The sequence below is a fragment of the Coffea arabica genome, chromosome 1c (genome assembly GCF_036785885.1).
Source record: "Coffea arabica cultivar ET-39 chromosome 1c, Coffea Arabica ET-39 HiFi, whole genome shotgun sequence".
In the NCBI taxonomy this organism is placed as follows: domain Eukaryota; kingdom Viridiplantae; phylum Streptophyta; class Magnoliopsida; order Gentianales; family Rubiaceae; genus Coffea; species Coffea arabica.
Genome location: NC_092310.1, coordinates 43,398,712 through 43,423,164, shown reverse-complemented (window position 1 = coordinate 43,423,164; position 24,453 = coordinate 43,398,712). Strand labels below are relative to the sequence as shown.

The 24,453-nt window shown below is 37.3% G+C and overlaps 3 protein-coding genes and 1 long non-coding RNA gene across 4 annotated transcripts; all 4 read left to right on the top strand.

The window, feature by feature from the left end:
* The first annotated feature begins 4,347 nt into the window (after positions 1 to 4,347).
* LOC140005378 (uncharacterized) lies at positions 4,348 to 6,392 on the top strand. The gene is made up of 2 exons (XM_072046286.1): positions 4,348 to 5,817; positions 6,057 to 6,392. The coding sequence occupies exons 1-2, from the start codon at positions 4,348 to 4,350 to the stop codon at positions 6,390 to 6,392; spliced, it is 1,806 nt and encodes a 601-aa protein (XP_071902387.1).
* An 8,980-nt stretch (positions 6,393 to 15,372) lies between these two features.
* Positions 15,373 to 16,915, top strand: LOC140006529 (uncharacterized). Its single transcript, XR_011814191.1, has 3 exons — positions 15,373 to 16,308; positions 16,399 to 16,701; positions 16,815 to 16,915. It is a non-coding gene; the product is annotated as an uncharacterized lncRNA (long non-coding RNA).
* An 864-nt stretch (positions 16,916 to 17,779) lies between these two features.
* LOC140006526 (uncharacterized) lies at positions 17,780 to 21,507 on the top strand. Its single transcript, XM_072048547.1, has 4 exons — positions 17,780 to 17,997; positions 18,102 to 18,206; positions 18,320 to 18,548; positions 21,351 to 21,507. Exons 1-4 carry the CDS (start codon positions 17,899 to 17,901, stop codon positions 21,368 to 21,370), a joined length of 453 nt encoding a protein of 150 aa, XP_071904648.1. The 5' UTR covers positions 17,780 to 17,898; the 3' UTR covers positions 21,371 to 21,507.
* On the top strand, positions 18,663 to 19,544 carry LOC140006524 (uncharacterized). The gene is made up of 3 exons (XM_072048544.1): positions 18,663 to 18,888; positions 18,991 to 19,197; positions 19,285 to 19,544. Exons 1-3 carry the CDS (start codon positions 18,679 to 18,681, stop codon positions 19,396 to 19,398), a joined length of 531 nt encoding a protein of 176 aa, XP_071904645.1. The 5' UTR covers positions 18,663 to 18,678; the 3' UTR covers positions 19,399 to 19,544.
* Positions 21,508 to 24,453: the final 2,946 nt, after the last annotated feature.

Here is a 24,453-nt window from a genome sequence, read left to right as displayed (position 1 = left end):
ATTTCAAATCTAGCCAAAATTGTTGAAGGGCCAATAGTGCATGCGCAAAGTCAAGATACCAAGATAGTCAAATTAATGGCTATGGTGGAAAATATTGGCGAAAATAACCTTATCATGTCCAAACAGAAATCCAAAGTGCAAGATGAAGCGGACTCATCATCAAGGGAGAAGGAGAAAGAGGATGCGAAGTCACAAGCCGTGAAGGAATTGTCGATCTCCCCTGATGGAACCATTCGTGTTGACAATCTGAAGGAATTTATCGAAGGCACAATCAAGGACAAGATTGGTGGAGGTGCCAAGTCATATAGTGGTTACACCAAACCTTACACCGCTAGAGTGGAAAGTTTGAAAATGCCTGTGGGGTATCAACCTCCAAAATTTCAACAATTTAATGGCAAGGGCAACCCTAAGCAACATATAGCACACTTTGTGGAAACTTGTAACAATGCGGGCACTGATGGTGACTTGCTCGTTAAGCAGTTCGTTCGCTCGCTGAAGGGTAATGCCTTTGATTGGTACACGGATCTTGAATCTGGAACCATTGACAGTTGGGAGCAGCTAGAGCATGAATTCCTTAGTCGCTTCTATAGCACAAAGAGAACTGTCAGCATGACTGAACTCTCTAATACACGTCAATGGAAGAGTGAACCTGTCATTGATTTTATCGACCGTTGGAGGAATCTAAGCTTAAATTGCAAAGATCGAATTTCTAAATCTTCCGCGATCAAGATGTGCATTCAAGGTATGCACTGGGGACTCAAATACATCTTACAAGGTGTACAACCAGAAACGTTTTATGAATTGTCCACAAAAGCTCATAAGTTGGAGATTAGTCTTGATGGACAAGGACCACCAGTTCCTGACCCTCACAAGGCTAAGGAGAGACAAGAAGCACGGAAAGGGGGCAAACCACCATTCAAAAATGAAAAGAAGGAGGCTATGGCTACAAGTGTAACGCCTTTTAAGGTTGTTCCCAAAACTGCCAGGAGAGAAGACAGGAAGATCAATGCGCAGCAAGAGCAAGGAAAGAGGAAACCGACTCTCAAGGAGATGCAGGACAAAGAGTACCCTTTTCTTGATTCTGATGTCCCTGGTATGTTTGACGATCTGTTAAATATAAACTTGATCACGCTTCCTGAGATGAAGCGACCTGATGAGGTCAGAAACACTGACGATCCAAATTACTGTAAGTATCACCGATTGGTTGGGCATCCCATTCAAAAATGCTTTGTCTTCAAAGACAAAGTAATGGAGTTGGCAAGACAAGGAAAAATTCTCCTTGAAGAAGACAAGGCGAGTGTGAATCAAACGTCCATTGGTTCCCTGCAGTCCATGGAGGATAAAAGGGTCATGGTACCTGTGTTGCCAATAATTCAATTTGGATCTCACTTGACCCTGTAGAAATCAAACAAGAAGGTGCTCCTTTAACTCTTCAGGAACATGTATATGAAGATGAAAAGGCGCTACAGCCTGATGTGGATGATGAAGGATGGACTCTAGTCAGGCGAAGAAGGAGGCGAAAGTCTTATCCATCCAGTAAGGCGAGCAAGGTCTTAACAAGAAGTATGGTGACCTGGAAGGAAAAAGAGAAGGACGTAAAGAAAACTAATGACTGTCGTAATCTTCAAGGAGGTCGAACCTTCAAACAAAAATCGCGAACTCCTATCACTTTAAAAGCATTTTTTGCCAAAAGAGTTCTTTGATGTTGATGTGGTCGCAAGTCACACAACGCGAGTAGATCATATCGAGGAACAAAAAGATAATACTCGCGAATCTCTCCGAGAGATGGCCCGTGCGTCCACCGGCAATAAAGAAGGTTGTGTGCCTACCAGCAATGAAGAGGTGAACGTCACAAGTATCACTTTTACTAGTGAAGACTTGTTGCTTGGGTCAACACCGCATAACTATCCTTTGTTTGTGACTGGTTATGCCAAGGAGCAAAAAGTGAATAGAATGTTGATAGATGGAGATTCCGCAGTCAATATTCTCCCTTTAAAAACTCTGAAGGAGCTTGGTATCCCGGTTGATGAACTCTCCAATAGCCGACTGATGATTCAGGGTTTCAATCAAGGAGGGCAAAGAGCTCTTGGGTCATTAAATTTGGAAATAGTCATTGATGACATGACGTCCAGAGCATTATTGTATGTGATAGATGCTAAAACAACATACAATGTATTGTTGGGAAGGCCCTGGATTCATGAAAATGGAGTTGTACTTTCAACTCTTCATCAATGCTTCAAGTACTGTCAAAATGGGGTGGCAAGAAGTGTGAAAGCTGATGATAATTCTTTCACAAAGGCTGAAGCATATATCGTCGATGCCAAATTTTACATCAAAAGGCACATTACGAAGGACAAAACTGAACAACCTCTATCTGGAGATAAGATCCAGAACCCCGAATCTCCAAATGCAAAAGGGGGAAAAGTGATGATTTCGAAATCAAAAGAGGAAGTTCATGAAGAAACTGATGTTTCATTGCCAAACAATGAATCAGTTGTCTTTCGCTGCCCTCCCAAATCAAGAATGGAACAGGGACAGTCACCTGTGATTCAGCATGAAACTCTAAAAGATTTGACTCTTCCGATAGCTCATCCTGATACAAAAAAGGCGTCATCTTCTCAACTTAAAAGGTCTAACTTTTTAAGCAAAGAATCTGAAGTTGAACAAGACACCATACCAAAGTCAAGAACCAAAGAAGGTTTTGATCCTATCGCTTATAAGCTTCTCGCTAAGGCTGGATACGATCTCAAAGAGTCTGCAGTGTTAAATGTTTCATCCCGTCAATCTACTAGTGACATGATTCATGAGTTGAATCCTACCCAAAAGATGTTGAAGGAAAAGGGATACGCCGTTAAAAATCTCAAATTTGGCCTCGGCTACTCCTCTCCTACACCAGTCCGCATCAAGATCAATAGAGTTAGTAGCCAATGTATTGCTGTGAAGGATGAGTCTTCTCAAATAGTTGGTAAATTTTAAACTTTTCACGAAAAGGAGAATAAAACTCCACGGGTATCTGTTTTTAAGAGATTAGAACCACAAAGAAAACGAAAACCTCAAAACTCTCATAAGAGCAAAGGAGAAATGGCAAAGTCATTTTCAAAATCTTGAAGAACCTTCTGATTGTCCTCATAAATTTGGTAGCATCATTCCTTCGAGAATGAGAAGATGCACAGACCTTGTAATAAAGTGTGGAACTGAATTGAGGGTCAGGGAGCATACAGTGGTGTACACAAGACCAAAAGAGGATGATGAAGAGAATGTAGCTTCATGCAATCATATAACCATAATCGACGGTGACTCGCCTGAAGAAGAAGAAGATGCTGAAGACGCTCCACCTGAATTGGAGGAAGGTATTAAGGCCACTGTGGATGACCTAAAGGAGATCAATCTTGGTACTTCAGAGGACCCACATCCAATATATATAAGTGCTTCACTGAGTCCTGATGAAGAGAAGGCATATATTGAACTCTTGCGGGAGTATCAAGATGTTTTTGCATGGACTTATACAAAAATGCCGGGTTTAGACCCAAAAGTGGCCGTCCACCATTTGGCTGTTAAAAACGGAGTTCGACCTGTGAAGCAAGCACAACTGCGATTTAGACCTGATTTGATTCCGTTAATCGAAATTGAAGTCAATAAACTCATTGAAGCCGGGTTTATTCGTGAAGTTAAACATCCCACATGAATTTCGAGTATCGTGCCTGTGCGAAAAAAGAATGGACAAATTCGCATCTGCGTCGATTTCAGGAATGTTAACAATGCTTGTCCCAAAGACGAATTTCCTTTACCAATCACTGAACTCATGATTGATGCAACTACAGGGCATGAAGTGCTATCATTTATGGATGGCTCTTCTGGATATAATCAAATTCGATTGGCACCTGAGGATGAGGAGCTCACTGCATTTCGTACTCCTAAGGGTATTTATTGTTATAAAGTGATGCCCTTTAGTCTCAAAAATGCTGGAGCCACATATCAAAGAGCAATGCAAAATATCTTTGATGACATGCTTCATAAAAACATCGAGTGTTATGTGGATGATTTAGTTATTAAATCAAAGAAAAGAAGTAGTCACTTGGAGGACTTAAGACAAGTATTTGATCGGTTGAGAAGGTATCAACTTAAAATGAACCCTCTCAAGTGTGCATTTGGAGTCACGTCGGGGAAATTTCTTGGTTTTGTGGTTCGCCATCGAGGTATTGAAATTGATCAAGCCAAAATTGATGCTATATTGAGGATGCCTGAATCTCGTAACATTCATGAATTGAAAAGTCTTCAAGGGCGATTAGTTTATCTGAGGAGATTTATCTCAAATTTAGCAGGAAGGTGTCAACAATTTAGTCGTTGATGAAGAAAGATGTGCCATTTCAATGGGATGAGGCATGTAGTAATGCATTCAATAGCATTAAGTCTTATCTTATGAAAGCACCTGTGTTGGCTGCACCTATTCATGGAAAGCCATTACTCCTTTATATTGCTACCCAAGAACTGTCAGTGGGGGCATTGCTCGCTCAAGAAAATAATGAAGGAAAGGAGGTTGTCCTTTATTATTTAAGCAGAATAATGACCCCCAACGAACTGAACTACTCGCCAATTGAAAAGTTGTGTTTAGCCCTTATTTTTGCAATACAGAAGTTAAAACACTACTTTCAAGCGCATAGTGTGAGACTCATTTCTAGGGCGAATCCCATAAAATATGTGATGAGCAGGCCAGTACTGTCCGACCGTCTAGCTAGATGGTATCTTCAACTACAACAGTTTGAAATTATTTATGTGCCTCAAAAAGCTGTGAAAGGACAAGTTCTGGCAAATTTTCTTGCTAATCACCCGATACCTGCTGAATGGGAACTAAGTGATGACCTACCAGATGAGGATGTGCTCCTTATTGAGATTCGTCCACCATGGAAGATGTATTTTGATGGTGCGGCTCATCGTCATGGAGCTGGAGCAGGGATTGTATTCATAACTCCTGATGGGGGGATATTGCTATACTCCTTTACTCTAAATCAACATTGTTCAAACAATGTCGTTGAGTACCAAGCTCTCATACTCGGATTTGAAATAGCTGTCGACATGGAACAGTTGGACATTCAAATCTATGGTGATTCTCTATTGGTGGTCAACCAACTCTTGGGGAGTTATGAAGTCAAAAAATCCGAATTAATTCCGTATCACAAATATGCAACGCAACTTATAAAGCGGCTTGGAGGTGCAAGTATTAAGCAGATTCCTAGAAAAGAAAATAAGCAAGCTGATGCATTAGCTGTGCTAGCCTCTTCACTTGCAATGTCGGATCATGAGATACAAGTTCGTGTATGCCAAAAGTGGGTAGTCCCATCACTAATTGATGATGAAGGTATTGAAGGAGGCGACGCTCATGTGGTCTCAACCTATGAAATTGACAAAGAAGATTGGAGACAACCCCTCGTTCATTATCTCAAGTATCAAAAATTACCTGAGGACCAACGTAGAAGAACTGACATCCGTCGCCGTGCCCCTCATTTTATCTTGTACAAGGACACACTGTACCGAAAATCATTTGAAAGTGTACTGTTGCACTGTCTGAGCGAAGACGAGGCATATCGGGTGATGCACGAGGCACATTCTGGAATATGTGGAGCTCACCAATCCGGTTCCAAGTTGCATTTTTGGATTAAAAGGATGGGCTACTATTGGTCTACTATGGTCAAAGATTGCATAGAATATGCTCAAAAATGTCAAACTTGCCAGTTTCATGCAAATTACATTCATCAACCACCTGAGCCGTTACACCCGACTGTTGCTTCTTGGCCTTTTGATGCTTGGGGCCTTGATGTTGTAAGGCCATTACCAAAGTCGTCCGGTCAACACTTATATATATATTAGTTGCGACCGACTACTTTTCTAAGTGGGCTGAAACCATACCGCTCAAGCAAGTTAGAAAGGAAGATGTGGTGAATTTTATTCGTGTGAATATTATTTACCGATATGGGGTTCCACGGTACATTATCACCGATAATGGAAAATCCTTCTCCAATAGCTTGATGGATAAATTATGTGAAAAATTTAATCTCAAGCAATGCAAGTCCTCCATGTATAATGCCCCAGCCAATGGTCTCGCCGAGGCATTCAACAAAATTTTGTGCAGCTTGTTGAAGAAAGTGGTGGCCAAATCAAAGAAAGATTGGCACGAAAGGATAGGCAAAACTCTTTGGGCTTACCGCACCACATATCGAACTCCAACGCAAGCCACACCATATGCCTTAGTCTATGGTGTAGAAGCTGTTCTACCCCTTGAGCAACAAATTCCTTCTTTGAGAATTGCTATCCAAGAAGGGCTCACGGAGGAAGAAAATGTTCGCCTGCGCCTTGAAGAATTGGAAGTTTTGGAGGAAAAGAGATTGGAGGCCTAACAAAATTTGGAATGCTATCAAGCCCGTATCTCTAGAGCTTTCAATAAGAAAGTTCGGCGTTGCTCCTTTCAAGTCGGAGACATGGTACTTGCCGTTCGAAGGCCAATAGTTATAACTCATCGCACTAAAGACAAATTCGTCTCTAAATGGGATGGGTCATACATTGTTCGAGAAGTCTACACGAATGGCGCGTATAAATTGGTGGACAAAGATGGCGTAAAAGTTGGTCCTGTAAATGGGAAATTCGTGAAGCTATACATGCCATAAAAAAAAAAAGTGAAGCACTCCATGACGCATGAGTCTAAACTGCGTGTTACTCCAGACCCGCATGAGCTAAAACTGTGGATAACAACCACCAATGGTGTAGCACGTGGTTAAACTGCTGAAACACTCCACCAAATCTAAGGTGATAAACAAAAGGATATTCCTGACCCGCAAGAGTTTAAACTGTGAACGGTAGGAACTACGTGTGACTTGATTCCCTTTTGGGATACGTAGGCAACTTAGAGGACAACTTCTAAGTTCAGTTACAACCCTATAAAACTAAAGTCTTTGTCCGGATGATTCTTTTGATAAAAAAAAAAAGAACGTTCATCTTTAAGACAATATTTTGTGACATATACTTGAGAGTATATTATTCAGATTACCAAATTATTTGGATAATTATCTTTTCAAGTGTGATCAAAATTATACAAAGATAGAATTGTTCATACTACGGTTGATAGCCTAAAATGGTGGCTATCGAAAAAGCAAGTAAAGACGAGGACGTCTGCAAGAATGTAATGAAAAGAAAAAAAAGTTTCATTATAAAGTGCTTGTACTCATTGCTGCACGCTTTGAGTAATTAACAAGAGATGAAATTTGAAACAAAATAAAAAATGGCAACTATTCCTAGAATTCAAATGACGACAGCTCCTTTCGGTTGTTTTCAAGTAATGCTTGCATCTTGTCCAAAGTTTGACTCTTCTCAGCAAGTAGGGGCGGGGAATTCTCAATCTTTCGAACTTCGTTTTGTAAGTCGACCATCACGCCTTGCACTCGGGTAGGATCATCTTGCTCTTCTCGTAACAGTGAAAGTGTCTCATTCCTGTGAGTATCCAAGAAATCAAGTCGCTTCCTCAACTCTACTTCCTCGCGATCGATCTCCTTAAGCTTCAACATGTGTGTTGAGATCTTCTCCGCCTATTGTCTCTCCTTACTCTGAGCGTCTCTAAGATGTTGGGTGGCCGTAGAAAGCAACTCATCATATGATTCAGCTGAAATTTTATTTGAGAGAGAAGATTTCACTGCAACGTAACGAGCTGCATTTGCAAAGAAAACATTTAAAAGACCTTGCAAATTTGAGATATCCGTGGCATTGAAACTTTGCATTTCCTCCATGATCTCGTTGGCTTTCATTTCAAGAGCTGGCATGCGCTCCAAGGCTGTTTGAGAGATCATCACCCTCAAGTTATTCCACAACATTTGGATGTAGTCTCGACGGCATGTTATCACATTTTGGGGGCAAAATTCAGATACTCGAGGTACGATGGTGGATCAAAAACTTTGAGTTTCCTTTTGGCCGATGGAGTCATATGCTCCGCCTTCTGTGCCATGATTTGCTGAGTCACATTTTCATCATCTACTGCCTTTTTGGAGTTCTCACTAACACCCTTTTGTTGGGTAGAACCAACCACTTGTTTGGCTAAAAGTTCAAATGCAGTAGGTCCTTCAACTGATACTTGACTTGGTTCTCCATCATCAATGAAAATCAAGTCTTGATCATCCAACTATAGGGAAAGTGTTGTGAGACAAATCATGAATATGAATTAATAAGCAAATTTCAAATGATAGATTAAAGAAGGCAAGGAGAGTCCTTACAATATTGGCACGGCTTATACCAGGCACAGATATATCCGGAATGTCTTTAAAGAGTTCTTTAGGATCTAAACCAATATCATCCAAGGGGAGAGTCATTACCTTGGACTTCTTGCGTTTCCAATGCTGATCCGTACTGGTGGATTGCTCATCCTCCTCATTAAAAGGCTCGTTCCGCTTCTTCTCATGTGAACTGCAAGAATCATGATCAATAACTTTCATAATATTTGAAGGAAAATGAAATGAAATACCCTTCGAAAATTCTTCATTAGGAGTAAGGTTCTCAGGGGTATTAGTCTTGTTTAAACTCTTCAAAGTTTTCTTCTCACTTCTTATAGTCTTTTGCTTCATCTCAAGACTATTGTCAACCTTGGAAGGATTGTTCAGGTTTGCAAGTTCCTTCCCTTTCAATTTCTTCTGATCCCCATTTGATTGGACACTCTTAATCAAAGCATCACGCCCTTTGAGGAGATGATCATCATGCACCATAACCCACCATGTTTGAAAGCCTGAAGATGTGTGTTTGCTAGCATTCAAGGGATAATTAGGAAAAAGTACCTTTGACTCTGTTTTACTGCGAATGGCAGTGCGCCAGAGTATTCGACTCAAGTCATGACTTGTGGAATGAACATCTGCTCCGAGTTCCTGTTGAGAAACTTGATAAAATTCGAATTGTCGCGCGAATCTGTATGGACTGTATGGCTTAACAAGAAAATCCCCTTCAGCATGCGAAACTAAATAATTTGAGCAGGCGCTTACAAAATAGCTTAGTTCGAGATTCGCTAATTTGCTATTGTCAATAAAAAGTTCATTGCGATTCTTCACAAGAGAAGTGATTCCCCAAGTTGCTTTGTCTCCCTGATGAATGAGGTCGCGAGCACTATTTTCATCAAAATATTGTGCACCACCCTCTCCAGAAAAGTTGGTCATGGTAGGTCCAGGCATGGTATTTGGAGTCGAATAATGGGTGGAGAAATAACTCGCTAACCAAGCATATACATAGTGCACCAGAAAAGCCGCGCGTGCACACCCTGGGGTAGCTGAGTTTGAAATTTTATCAAGCCCACGGTATATGTTTAGCAGGACAGGAACAGCAAGGCAAGTCTTACGACCGGCAGCCATCATACTAGCCATTTTAAAAGTAAATGGTCTAATATAATGGAGGTCCTCATCAGGTAAAGCAAAGACACAGAGCCAACAAGATATAAATGCTGCAAGATAGGTCTCTTCCCGCAAGTGAAATTTAACTCCGATGGTGTCAAATACGCCATTGTCTTGACTTGAAAATTTGCGTGGTTGTCCAATTTCGCCATCCGGATTTTGGGTCGCTTGAGCACGAGATGCCCTCTTTATCCTTCTCTGCTTTGGCTTTGAGTACCTGCTTTTGCCTTTAAATCAGAACTTAATCCATTGGGCAGCAGAAACTCCAGCTTTGTTGGATTCTCCATGTTGAAGATGATGTAAGGCTGCGAACAAATACTCACAGCTTTGTGGAATATGCCTTAATTTCTTTTCATTTACTCCAGTCAACTCCTCTGCGCATGGAATTACCTCTTCATAGATACCCCCGATGATTGGAAGTCCTTCTAACTTGTGCAAGTCCCAAAGTGAGAGAGACAATTCCCCGACAGATGTATGCAAGGTATTAGTATCCGAACACCACGCCTCGCAGAATGCCCTAAGTACATGGGGATTCCTGTCATATGTGAAAAGTGAAGCATATAAGGCGTCAAACAAGTAATTTTCACGGAGCACTTGTTTGCTTCTGCCGAGAATATCCTCCAACCACTCCCAGTAATTTTCAATGTAACCAAATGCACCATTGAGTCTCAAGGAAAGACCCCAGTGTGCATCTCCGTCTATGATCCGCCTGCCAATGGTCTGAAAGGGAGTTGTCCTTGGCTCCTTACTGTGAATAAGGGATCTCAAGGAGTGGACTTTCGTGCCGTCATCCTGAGAAAGTTCAAGTGACCAGTCCTTTAATTCTGGGTACTGGTGAGAAGGCCACTTACCAGAGTAAGTTCCTTGTATGGGGGGATGCACCAATAATTTCGTTCCTTTGTCACCAGAGTCACCATCACTGTCAGCGATAAGGAGATACTTTTCGTTTGAAGATGTGACTTCCTTGAATACCACCATTGTATTAAGACTAACCTGCAACAAAAGCAAGAAAAAAGGAAAGTTTGGTTAAAATGACATGGTCGAAAACAGTAAAAGGCTTCTTGAATTTTGAGTGAGTTTTTATTGAAGTGGGTAATCGTGTCTCCTTCATGTACTTCTCAAGCCATAATAGGCTTTCGTGGGAGTTTGCGGTTGCACCTTCTTCAAATTTTGGCTGCACCATCTCCTTCATGTACTCCTCAAGCCATAATAGGCTCTCGTGGGAGTTTGCAGTTGCGCCTTCTTCAAATTTTGGCTATGCCATCCTCTTCATGTACTCCTCAAGTCATAATATGGCTTTCGTGGGAGTTTGCGGTTGCACCTTCTTCAAATCTTAGTCGCACCTTCTTCATGTACTCCTCAAGCCATAATATGGCTCTCGTGGGAGTTTGCAGTTGCACCTTCTTCAAATTGAGGGTCCACCGTGTGTGTTGTCGCAAAGGATCCTCTTTTCATATCAAAAAAAAAAAAATTGGCATTGACAAGAAATAAAAGCCATAAGGTATGTGAATTACCTTAGCGTTTTGAACTCCAAGAGCTATGGACCTAAAATTGTGGACACAACTGGAACGTCAATTTGCTTCAAACAAGCTATGCCAACGTCAGCTGCAGAAAAAAAAAATTTTAGCCATAATTTTGTTTGAAAAAAAAAAAAGTGACGTGTGGCATGCAATGGCAGGACAAGTTCTTATGGTGGGCCATGATTATCTTTAATATCAAGTACGGCATTATTTAGTCACCGCGGTGGGTGATGTTTCCTTCTTATCACACGAAGTCAAAAAAAAAAAGAAAAAAAAAGGAGAAGGAAGAAAAACCATCAACGACAAATCTTGCCTTGCTTCGTAAGAACAGACACTCAAGAAAAAGACGCGGCATGTGGCATGTGTGTTGCCCTAACCAATTAGCATCAGTGGAAAATTACATGGAAATAACTTCAATTGCAATGTAAATGAAGAAACACTGTGGAGTTTGCGTGGATCGAGAGGGCTATGGTGTGCAACAATGGAAAGAAAATGGGTATACTTTGCAAAGTAACAACCGAAGTTTAAAGTGGTCTTGGCCCTAGGTTCAATAATTAATCTGTGCTCGCTAAGTTTTGTTGGAGTTATTTGGCAAGTAATTGAGCTACTTGAAGAACACATGCAATTTTTCAGCAATAAAAGGTGCACAAGAATCAAATTTGCAGCAGTGACATGCGATATGTCTATCGAGTTAAAAAAAAAAATCTTAGATCCCTTGATACTATGTGGTAAAATATATATATATATATATATGTATAGCCCATTTGGCAAACATTGTGCGAGTGTTAATCAAAAAAAAAAAAAAAGGCTGGAAATCAAGACTAAAAGGAGGCTCGATGATTACCTCGGTGGTGTCAAGAATTTTTCTGGTTTGTTCTCTCCCCACGATGCTACAATTTGTTTAGCTGTGTTCGAAGTCGCAAGGAGCAATTAGACAGCTCAAACTGTAAGGGATCTTATTGTTTAGCTGTACTTGAAGCCGTAAGGGATCCCATGGGTTTCTTTTATAGAGCTCAAGCCATACAATAATAAAACAAAAAGGAAGTCACAGTTCATTTGGGAGTTGCAAGGATCGGACATTGTGACATGACAAATTCGGTTCCGAGAGTTAGAAGTGTCCAGTTGTTTATTTTGGCAATAGTCAACTTGTTGCAGTGATACCCCATTGGACATTTCCATTCCTTATTTCAAAGCATTGCCGGTTACTTTAAACATTTGAGTAATCTTAGGAAGAGAAGCATTACTTCTGCTTTTCTGAGGTGCTCAACTTGGTAGAATTGGTTTTGGCAATTACCAATTCATTGCAAGTGCTCAATGAATTCGGCAGTGCTCAATGAATTTTGCTCAATTCCAAATGAATTCGGCAGTACTCAATTCGGCAGGCACTTGCCCAATTACCAATCATTGCAAGTGCTCAATGAATTCGGCAATACTCAATTTGGAAATAATTGAAGGTGGTATGTTTCTAATTCTCTTGGAATCAATTGCAAGTCAAAAGGGAAAATGGGCTCCTGTCTCTTTAAAGCATTGAAGCCACGGCAGTATGATTCTATACATGAATCAATTGGAAGCTACAAGTTTCGGCAATTGTGCTTCTTAAATCAAGCTTAAGAAATCAATTCCAATTTGGAAGCTACAAGTTTCGGCAATGGTACTTTCTTAAATCAAGTTTAAGAAATCAATTCCAATTTGCTTGTGAATAGGATTCGGCAGCCATCGATTTTGCTTCCTGGTTTGAAACCTCATGCAAGGTGGTGAAAGTTAACATGTTCGGCTGTCTAAGGTGTAAGCTCCATGATAATTATTCAATGGGAAGTTTCCACTGAATAATGTGGTGGCTATGTTTGATTAAGCGGTGCCGTGGTCATAGAAAATTTTCCAAGTGCAAGCTTGAAACCAAATTGCAGTAGAAGGGTGATACCCAATTGGATGTTTCCATTTCTTACTTCAATATATTGCCGGCTACCATAAGCAATTACGTGAGTTTAGCAAGTGAAGCAATACATGTTTGACCGAACAATTGCCTAGAAGCTTAGTTGCCTAAAGGTCCGTGATTGGTGTCTTGGGATATTTGGAATTCTAAGATACAATAAGGCCATCATTCGGACAACACCACTGCTTTGGCAATTACCAAAGCAATGTAATGATGCAACTACAATTTTAGCACCTCGGGTTCAACTTCCAAAAGCAACTATGCTTGAAACATAAGGAAGTTTGTGTATGTGACTGCTTATAATAATTGGAATGTTAAGCTTCCTACTGATACTTCATTCAAGATTTGGCAATATCGGATTTGTTGACATCAGGCAAAGTGGTAACAAAGGGAGACAAGATCTGGTCGTTTCCAAAAGTCCCCTACCAAAGAAAAAAAAAGGGCCAGTAAGAATTCTCATTGTCCAAGAAAAAGAAATGGATTGTCCAAGAAAAAGAAATGGACAGCGAGAAGATAGAAAACAATTGCCAATTGTCAAGGCGTTCCGATTGAGTGGCCATGCTTTGGTTATTAAATGTTTAGGTGATGCAATGGTCATAAAAGGTTCCAAGTGCACGAGACTAATTGCAAGGAACAAATTCATTGTAATCAATTGGGGAATGATCCTGCGCATTGCACTTAGCCGTAGACCACACATTGAATTAATCACTTAGTGAGCCTCTTATATAAAGGGAATGGTCCAGGCCTTTCTCTTATATTAAAAAAAAAAAAGTCATAATCAAATACTTCAAGTCTCAATTTCAATCTTTGACAAGCAAGCTTTCAATTGAGTCTTGAAGTGGGGGCATTTGTAGACAAAGAAAATCTATTTAATTCATTTGGTCAAGATTAAATAAATTGAATTGATCTTGATTAAATTAAATTAAATTTGATAGAAGTCCATTATGTTTTGGACTGGCAAATTGGGCCAATATTATATGGGCTATTAAATCAAATTAAATCCATAATGTCCGCTTAAGTTGGAGTGAATTAATTGATTTATTCATTCACAGTGGACTATTTGGGTTGGCCCATTATTTAAGCCCAAGTTAAATGGATTTCTTGGGTAACAAGTAATCCAAAATTCTAAGGGTTTTCTTGAAGACCTAACCTACATATTTTGGCTATAAATAGAGGTCTTCCCTTAAGGCAAAGACATGAAAAAATTCCTAACTTTCGGAGAAACTCTGTCAAATTATCTCAAGAGTTTTCTTCCTCAAATCCAAGTCCAAATCAAGTCAAACAAATCATTCGGCTATCGGTGTTGAAGACTTGAAGTTCCAAGTGTTTGACGCCATCATCAAATCAATTATTTTCTACGCCAAAATTGTAGGAAACACCCTTTCGATTGGGGAACAAGTCTTTTCGGCTCTTCAATTGAAGCTACTCGAAGAAAAGAATCAGGGGATTAATTTCTTTGATTCAAGAACTTTCAGAGATTGTAACCCGCTTATTATTTGATTTAATCAATTTGATATTTGTGCGAATTTTCTTGTCTTTTATTTTAGGCAACAAAATTTGTGCTTACAATACTTTTCTGGTTGTATCTCAAGGTTCAGGGTGGGAAAAATGGCATTTAAAATAGAAAACAGAAGAAAGAAAACATAACTCTAGTAAGTTGACTATGTGAGTTATTTTACATCTGAACATGTGAATAAATTTCTGCTGCGAATCAGTTTCCTAGCCTTAAATGAACCGACACATGAGATAAATGAAAATATCTTCTAGAAATTATTATTGCTTCAATCAAACTCACATACTTTAATGTCTCGCTCTCTCTCTCTAGAATTAAATCTAAAGACTTAATTCCTACCACTAATTATACAAGACATTAGTGGCTTACCATATAATTGGGGATATTCTTGATAAACAGGGTTGGTGACAAAAGCACTGGACGTTTTCTCCCAGTTGCATTTCAGACCAGATATAAGGAGGTTCTTGTAAAGGCACATACTGCTGCATCTGGAGTGGTGCTAAGATTGCAAATAGCTCCTGTTCTTGGTAGGAAAAGGAAACCAATTGAGTGGTCTGAGTTTCAGGTACTGTTCCTTCTTACCATTATTCAGGCTTTGCTTTTTATATTTGTGCTTTACTCTTCTATTATTTCTGCGTTGGGCAACTTCCCTTTACCATGTAGTGTGCTGTTAGCTAGCAAAATCAGCCTATGAAATTGATTATTCATGTTATGGCTTTATCTTTTGTTTGCCAAACTTTTGCATGTATACTGTGGATGCAGATTCTATTTAGTTTGTTGCCTTACTAATGCATTTGTACTTGAGATGGTTGATTTTTGCTAAAAATGTGTTTTACACCTTGGATCCCATTGCTGGTATTTGAGGAGTTTAAATTTAGTTCGTATTACATTGCATTTGTTTTCTATATAATGTGGCGGTCATATTCTTTATGGTAGGATAAAGGGCTGCAACAATATGGATAGGAGTTGGATGGCTATTAAGAACTACCTAGACCCCAAGTATTTAGATGGAGTTGATGAATTTATTAAGTTTGCTTTTCTAGGCAAGGATCCTAATTGTAAACTGCCATGTCCTTGCAAAGTATGCAATAATTTTGAGGATCAAACTAAGGAAGTCATGGCTAATCACTTGTGTCGAGGAATTGTTGATAGTTATACTAGGTGGATATATCATGGCGAAGGGTTTGAATCTGATGATAAGAATGATGACATAGAAATAAATGACAGAAGAAAAGAAAACGCGTGCAGAACAGTTCAAATTGGAAGAAGATGAGCATATTCTTTGAACTTCCATATTGGAGTACCAATAAAATTAGACATAATTTGGATATTATGCACATTGTCAAGAATGTATGTGAATCTTTGGTAGGTACATTAATGAATATCCCTTCAAGAACTAAGGACACATGGCAGGCTAGGGAGGATTTAAAAGAAATGGGATTAAGGGAAAAGTTGCATTTACAACCGAGAGGTGGCGCATCTAAAGTTATGCCACCTGCATGTTACACTTTATCACGCCTAGAGAAAAAGAATTTCTGCCAGTTTTTGAGCACTATCAAGTTCCCGGATGGCTTTGCTTCAAACATTCCTCGGTGTGTGAAGACCAAGGAGTGTCAACTTTTAGGAATGAAGAGTCATGACTACTATGTGTTCATACAACGACTTCTTCCACTAGCAACTAGAGGAATGCTGTCAAAAGATGTATCTCAGATTTTAGTAGAGATCAGCAATTTTTTTCGAAAAATTTGTTCTCGAACTCTCTATCTAGATGAGCTGGGAATGCTGGAAAAATATTATTTTAATACTATGCAAACTTGAGAAAATTTTTCCTCCAAATTTCTTTGATGTAATGGTCCATTTAATGGTCCATTTACCCACTGAATCCAAGATTGCTGGACCAGCCCAATACCGGTGGATGTTTCCATTTGAGAGGTACATGCCTCTTATTTTTAATAATGCCTATTTGATTTACCTCCAATTTTCTTATTTTCTAACAACTTGGGCTGAATTTTTTTTGGATAGGAAAATGGGTCAATACAAAGGCTATGTGAATAATAGGGCACGATCTGAAGGCTGTATAGCTGAGCGCTACTTGGATGATGAATGTCTTACATTCATTTCCAGGTATTTGCATGATGTTCCGACCAGGTTTAATCAAACGGAACGAAATATGGAGAAACACGAAGCTGCTGGAAAATTACCTATATTTTCTAGCTTGGCTCGGCCTTTTGGGGCAGCACTGATTGGTTATCTAAGTGAGGTTGAATTGCAAAGAATACACCTGTTCATCTTGAAAAATTGTGAAGAAGTAGATGATTACATGAGGTAATAATATATTTCATGCTAAATCTATGCCGTGTTCTATAATATGTTCTTCATTGCTTGTAATTAAAGTCATTTGATAGAATATGTAACTACTTCTACTACTACAAATTTAGGGAGCATAGACAAATTCTTGAAAAGCAAAATTTATCGAGCGTACAGCAAAGGCTAGACTCGGAGTTTCCAAAGTGGTTTGAAGAACGTGTAAGTATTGGAAGAGATGTTAACAACTTGTCAATTTCCTTTACTTTTTATTTTAGTAAACTATTAAAAATCTGGTATGGCTGATGTAGGTCATGTATACACATGCACGTGGAGAATATACTGATGAATTGTTGTCCTTGGCTAGAGGACCTGATTTTCGAGTCAATACATTTGCTGGCTATAATGTGAATGGATTTAGATTCCACATTAAGGCTCGGGAAAGAGAAAGAAAGACACAAAATAGTGGAGTTATGGTAAAGGGGGATCATGCTGATAAAGAAACATACTTCTATGGTATAATTAATGATATAGTTGAGGTTGAATACTCATTTACTCAAAATCGAGTAGTTGTGTTTAAATGTGATTGGTGGGACTTGAGAAATAATTCGTGAATCAAAGTAGACAAGCAGAGCAATATCACTAGCATCAACATGTCAAAAACATGGTACTCGGACCAGCCTTTTATATTAGCATCCCAAGCTGAACAAGTTTTCTATCTTCAAGATATGAAGCTTGGAGGTAATTGGCATGTTGTAGAGTTAGTTAGTCCACGCTCATCTTATGATGTTCCTGAGAAGCATGAAGATGATTTGGTTGATAACGAAGAGGCTTACCAAGAAGAGTATCATGAAGATTTGATTGGTGTACAAGAAAATCTTGAGTTGGTCAGTTTGAAGAGAGGAGATGTGCAAACTGAAGAAAGGATAGAGGCTGGTGCTATGTTTTTTATAGAATTGTCAGCTAGCCGTGCAAGGCAATTGGATGACAATTTTATTGATAATGATGAGGAAATTGAGCAACAATTCAATTCTGAGGATGAAAATGAACAATTTGTACAAATCAATGACTATGAATCAGATTAAACAATGTTGTTCATTGAATTTCTTAATCAAATTTTTTCTTGGGCATTTTTTCTGTAGTTTATGATATGTTGTCATGGCTGCTTGTGTTGTTTACGATTTTGGTGGTGCTTGCGTTATATGATTATGTAGATAGATGGCTGGATCGGGGAAAAAGGGAAAATTTACTTTACGACAAAGTCGGGATGCTGGGCGAGGAAATGTGGAGCAAACTGAAGAAAATGTAAGCTGTCAGGTAAAGAAATAAGAGTCATTTCCAGATATTTTCTTTTTTCCTAAACTAGCAATTATCATCCTAAACTAGTTACTATTGATAAGCGCATTCTTATGTTATTGTAGCAAGCTAGTGAACCAAAAAATAGTGCAATTCCCAAGACAAGCAATGTCACTGAACCTGTATTAACAAAAAAGTCTTCTAGGATCCGTCTATTTGATGAATCTGAGGTTAGTTATTATTTTTTTCAATCTGCCATTTAGATAAACTGGTTTATGACAAAGCAATTGATTCAACTTTTACATGTCACTATATAATGGTGGCTTAAATTGCTGGATTATAGATTCCTAGTGCATCCTCTGCTAGAGAAAATGCTACAAGAAATTCAGGTATACAAGCTGAGAGTAGACAGATTACTGAAAAATCTTCAGGCAATGGAATGACATCACAAGAAGCTGCTGGGATGCAAACTAATAGAACTCCTACTTCACAGCATGTTGGATCTAATCAAGCTATTGGTTGTGAAAGCAATGAAACTGAAAGTATGCAAGACCTTGAGTCAAACGGTTCAGGTATGTCAATTTTACGTGTAATTCTACTCTAATTAACTAATTACTGCCATGGCTGCTATTGTTAGCACTTATGGTCTTGTTTACTTTGTATCTACTAGACCAAGTGGCGTTGAAAAGAAAAAGAGGATATATGCGTAATATTGCACTATCAAATGAAAAGAAAGCTGGAAAAAAGGTGAACATTACTGTTTCTGAAATAAGTGGAAGACTAGTTGGAGAAGGTGCTCAGCGATACATTTCAGAGGCAAGCTGCGTTATTCGAAAGTATGGCAAGTGGAAAGCACCTAAATGGGGCAAGCTTCCTAAAGATGATAGAGATCAACTGCTAAGAATTACTAATGTAAGAATCTGCTATCATAGTATTTTTTGGTTTTCTAGACGCAATTTAAATTAGTCCATTAATTTTTTCTGATTTTGATATGTCCTTCTATTTTTAATTCAGAATAGTTTCACTTATGATGGAGGAGAGCATGTGAAACTAGCTTTAATTAAGCAATTAAATTCACAGTATAGAAGTCGACGTTATAATTTTCACATGCTATTCAAAAAATGTGGCTCTAAGGAGGAAGCTCTTGCACGTCGACCAGAATATGTCGAAGAATCAGATTGGATTTACCTTTGCGATTACTATTGTAGTCCAGAATTCAAGGTATGTGTAGCACATACTTGTTAATTTGCTATATACTTTGCCAATGTCGCTTTTTATCTAGATCTGAGATAGAATTGACAATTGTAGGCCTTAAGTGAGCGAAATAAGCTGAACAGATCAAAGCAGCAAACTGCCCATACAGCTGGAACAAAATCATTTTTACGTCATAAGGATGACCGGATCAGTAAATGTGTAAAGTAGTTCATTTATGATGTGTGGTTGGGTTATTTAACCTATTTTGCTAATAGGAATCTAAGGAGGGAAGGACAGTTGGACCAATTGAACTTTATGACATGACACATTTTAGTCGAAAGAAGAATGCTATGGTTGACGAGACATCAGCTGAAAAACTAGTAAGAAAAATATCACTTTCAACTGAATACCAATGCTTCATGTCTCTTATGCATATATCAATAATAGCAAACCTGTGATTGTAGAGCAAAATGAAGGAGTTACATCTAGAAGCTCAATCTAGTGGTGTAAATCGAACCGAAGAAGACATCTGTATTGAGGTGACTGGGCGTATAACTGGATATGTACGTGGTCGTGGACCCTCCAAGGCTAGTTTAATTACACAAAAACTTGCAGAGATAGAAGAATTCAAGAAAAGGGCAGAACAAGCTGAGAAACGATCAGTTGAATTGGAAGTTCAAGTCCAATCTCAACAGCAGCTGATGCAAAGGCTTGAGAATCAACAAGTTGAAATGCAAAACCAGCAGCTTGAAATGCAGGAACTCCTTAAGGCTTTACGAGCAGAATTGCAGTCCAAGAACCAAGGCAATGGAAATGCATCTGGTAGTAATAGCTGGTAATGCATCCTTCTCATACGAATAATTGAATTACAATACTAATGTGAATTGTTGCTATTCTGATCCTTTAACTTATTGATTCTGGGGCTGATGTTATGCATCATTGTGGACTGTTTTTGATAATAGCATTTTTTGGGGCTGATGTGACCTGTTTTTGGGTAACTTGTGGTCACTGTGGACTGTTTTTTGGTAATAGCATTTTTTGGGGCTGATGTTATGCATCATTGCGGACTATTTTTTGTTATAGTTATGTAGTTTATGGTTATGGTTATGGCTGATTTGTAGTTTTTGGTAACTTGTGGTCACTGTGGACTGTTTTTTGGTAATAGCTGGTAACAACATTTTTTGGGGCTGATGTTATGCATCATTGTGGACTGTTTTTTGTTATGGTTGTGTAGTTTATGGTTGTGGTTGTGGCTGATGTGTAGTTTTTGGTAACTTGTGGTCATTGTGGACTGTTTTTTGGTAATAGCTAGTAATAACATTTTTTGGGGCTGATGTTATCCATCATTGTGGACTATTTTTTGTTATGGTTGTGTAGTTTATGGTTATGGTTATGGGACTGATGGTTGTGTAATAACATTTTTTGGGGCTGATGTTATGCATCATTGTTATCTGAACTTATTCTTTGGAAAATATCTAGGTATCATGCATATAGTGCTGTTAGTTTATCAATAGAGAGGTAAAAATCTGATTGTTCATCTGTAAAAGTATATTATTTCCAAGTACAAGCGACAGACCATGCATGGATAGCAATCTTCTTTTTGCCTATGTAGTGACTTGAAAGAAATGAATATAATGCAAAGGGGGCGTTTGTGAACTTTGATTGGTTTCACCTGTTTAGATGGTCTTCACTTTCACATTGTGAGGCAAATAGCTTATTCTCTTTGCACAGTTTAATCCTATAGAGGCATCGTTTCCTTCATGATTTATGAAGCATAAACTCCTAAAATAAAAAAGGGCTAGTTCCTCCTGTATTCACACCTCGTACAATAAATTGCTTTCTGTGTTTTAATATATAAACAACCAAAAGCATAAAGATTAAACAATAATTACTGTGGGAGTCCAATTTAATTGTTCAATAAGTTGAGCTATTTAAAGAAGAAGAAAGAAAATTAAAAAAAAAACTGTTTTAGAGAGCTCTTTAGTTGAGCTTATGCAGTGTTGTGTTTGTATAGATTGGACTGTGATTTCTAACTTCTTGCTGGTGTTGTAATATGTGGGCCCAAATTATATGAGATTCTTATTGAATTGTAATTTTTGTCTTAATAATCTAAGTCTCATTACTTGTTCTTTATTATTGTACTCCTCCCCTTACCTACTTCTTTTACTCTTTTATGACAGATAAATGCTATTCATACTAGCTTTTGGAAGATATCTATGGTTATGGTTGAAGAATGTTGAAGACAAAATTGCCTTTTGCTCATGGAGTGGTTCATTTAGATGTTCTTCAATTTCTTAAACTATGATTGCTTTTGTAAATGTACCTTATGTACAATGATATTTTGGACAAATGTTATTTTTGTAGGCATTAGTTGGGTAATGTACACTTGAATTTGGCATTTGAGAATGCTATATTATTACCATGTAATCTAATGCAAATACTTTTGGTTATCAATCGTTCATGTTTATTTGTATGGTTTGTTTAAAATCAATGATTTAGCAATGATTACAGGCCAAATTATGACTATTAAGCTATTGAGAAATTATCTAATGACAAAAAAAAGTTGTCACAAAATAGAAAATAAAAACTCCTTGTCACAACAGAGACTGTCACTAAATCTAAGCTAAATTTGTGACGACAATTATTGTCAGTAAAATAGTTATATACAATAGCTTTCGGTGCTTTTTAGTGACGACCTTAAGTAGAGCATTTTTGACAAAAGGTCAATTCGTCAATAAAACACTTCCGGATTGTCGTCACTAATGACAACTATTTAGTGACGACATTTCAGGTCGTCACTAAATAGTTGTCATTAGTGACGACAATCCGGAAGTGTTTTATTGACGACTTGATCTTTTGTCAAAAATGCTCTATTTAAAGTCGCCACTAATGAGAACTATTTAGTGACGACGTCACTGTTTACTTTTACCGACGGGGATTAAGTGACGACTTTGTGACGATCAAAAAGTCGTCAATAAAAGGTATTTGTGACGATATTTGTATGTTCTGTGATGACTTTGTGTTGTCACTGATGAACAATTTTCTTGTAGTGAATCTTCTTCTTTCTTTTTTTTTTTTAAAGTTAAGATAGTAAATAAACATCCCTCAAAAGGATAATCATAGGAAGAGTATTTGCATTTATTGACCACATTTATCACCCAACTATGTAAAATCAAGTAAAAAGAAGAACCTTCATCAAACACGCAAATTTTAGGTATAACTTCCTGCACTTTACAAGATATACTTTCCTAAAAATGTAAGAATCCTTAATCACATAATAGCTATTTCCAAGTTAAATGAGAAGTGAATTTCTCAAGTCACATATATTTATCTTAAAAGTAAAAGAAATTTGAATTACTAATGGTATGAAACTTGTTACCCTTATGATGAAATTGAAAATTTTTTGGGCAAATTTGAAATTTTGGATAAGACTTTGAAAAAATTTTGGTAGAATTTCCTTATAATTAGACGAAACTCCTGGCACCAAACCCAATTTTGAAAATTTTCAAAGCACAATAACATTTTCAAGCACAAATCCACTATTTCCAACCAACAAATCAATCACATATAACGCATATAATCTCAAGTTCTCTCCTTTTTCCTCCCCCCCACCACAGTTAAAATACGCATTGTCCGCAATATGTAAAAAGGGAAATCAAGATAAAGAAAGAAATACTTCCGTATTGATGTGATTGAAGTGGACAATATGAAATTGGGATAATTTTAGAAACCTCCCCTGAGGTTTCTGACATTTACACTTACCTCCCCTGTGGTTTGAACAATTACACTGACCTCCTCTGAGGTTACTAATCCTTTACAAATTCAGTCCAAATGATTAAAATATTATTTTAGAGAGTGAAATTAGAATTTTATACTTGATTTGTCCTTTGTGCCACATGTCCAATGAATGGCAAAGTATTACAAATTAATTAACAATTAATAAACTTTAACGAGCGTAGTTTATAGGTAAATACGTATTACCTATTTAAAGTACCAGCTCTTTACATGTATTTTACTTTCAAGCATTTACTTTATCACAAATATTTATTCTCAAATACAGATTTGTATTTACTTTCAAATATTTAATTTTTTTTTAAACACAAAACCTACCAGTTTTTCTTCAGTAGAAATATTAATATAACACTTTTTCAATTTTAGTTATAAATATTTATGTATTTAACATAAATTAAAAGATTCAGGATAAAATATCCATAAAGCGCCAATACTTTACTCATGTAATGGATGAAAGTCATAAAAAATTAATAGTTTATGAGGCCATTTATTTTTTAAAAATATTTAATTTATATTAAATAGATAACCTACAGATTTTTTTTTGCAAGAATATTACTTTAACACTTTTTAATTTTTAATTACAAATGTTAATATATTTATTATAAATTAAATATTTGAAAATAAAATATCTGTAAAGAGCCGATACTTTAAATAGGATATACGTATTTGCCTATAAACTACACTATTTAAGGTAAGGAGTATAGTTTATTGATTTAAGTTAAGGAGTGTAGTTTATTGATTTAAATAAGGAGTGTAATTTATAGGCAAATACGCATAACTTATTTAAAGTACCGGCACTTTACAGGTATTTTATTTTTAAATATTTAATTTACAATAAATATATCAATATTTGTAATTAAAAATTAAAAGGTGTTACAATAATATTCTTGTAAAAAGAAAATCGATAGGTTATCTATTTAATATAAATTAAAATTTTTAAAAAAAAAGAAATGGCCCATAAAATGTTAATTTTTTATGGCTTTCATCCATTACATGAGTAAAGTATTAGCTCTTTATGAGTATTTTATTCTGAATCATTTAATTTATGTTAAATATATAAATATTTGTAACTTAAATTGAAAAAATGTTATATTAATATTTGTAACTGGTAGGTTTTTTATTTAACAAAAATTAAATATTTGAGAGTAAATACAAATCTGTATTTGAGAATAAATATTTGTGATAAAGTAAATGTTTGAAAATAAAATTCATGTAAAGAGCTGGTACTTTAAATAGGCAATACGTATTTGCCTATAAACTACGCTCGTTAAAGTTTATTAATTGTTAATTAATTTGTAATACTTTGCCATTTATTGGACATGTGGCACAAAGGACAAATCAGGTACAAAATTCTAATTTCACTCTCTAACATAATATTTTAATCATTTGGATTGAATTTGTAAAGGATTAGTAACCTCAGGGGAGGTCAGTGTAATTGTTCAAACCATAGGGGAGGTAGGTGTAAATGTCAGAAACCTCCCCTGAGGTTTC

What these genes read in the sequence shown, in the direction of transcription:
- LOC140005378 (XM_072046286.1), top strand. Translation starts at nt 4,348, where the DNA reads ATGAAGAAAGATGTGCCATTTCAATGGGATGAGGCATGTAGTAATGCA. An exon ending in ATGCTTGGGGCCTTGATGTT is followed by an intron (nt 5,818 to 6,056) that starts GTAAGGCCATTA and finishes TTTAATCTCAAG; the next exon opens with CAATGCAAGTCCTCCATGTA.
- LOC140006526 (XM_072048547.1), top strand. Translation starts at nt 17,899, where the DNA reads ATGGCTGGATCGGGGAAAAAGGGAAAATTTACTTTACGACAAAGTCGG. An exon ending in AAGAAAATGTAAGCTGTCAG is followed by an intron (nt 17,998 to 18,101) that starts GTAAAGAAATAA and finishes ATGTTATTGTAG; the next exon opens with CAAGCTAGTGAACCAAAAAA. An exon ending in CCTTGAGTCAAACGGTTCAG is followed by an intron (nt 18,549 to 21,350) that starts GTATGTCAATTT and finishes CTTTTATGACAG; the next exon opens with ATAAATGCTATTCATACTAG.
- LOC140006524 (XM_072048544.1), top strand. Translation starts at nt 18,679, where the DNA reads ATGCGTAATATTGCACTATCAAATGAAAAGAAAGCTGGAAAAAAGGTG. An exon ending in AACTGCTAAGAATTACTAAT is followed by an intron (nt 18,889 to 18,990) that starts GTAAGAATCTGC and finishes TTTTTAATTCAG; the next exon opens with AATAGTTTCACTTATGATGG. An exon ending in ATTGTAGTCCAGAATTCAAG is followed by an intron (nt 19,198 to 19,284) that starts GTATGTGTAGCA and finishes TGACAATTGTAG; the next exon opens with GCCTTAAGTGAGCGAAATAA.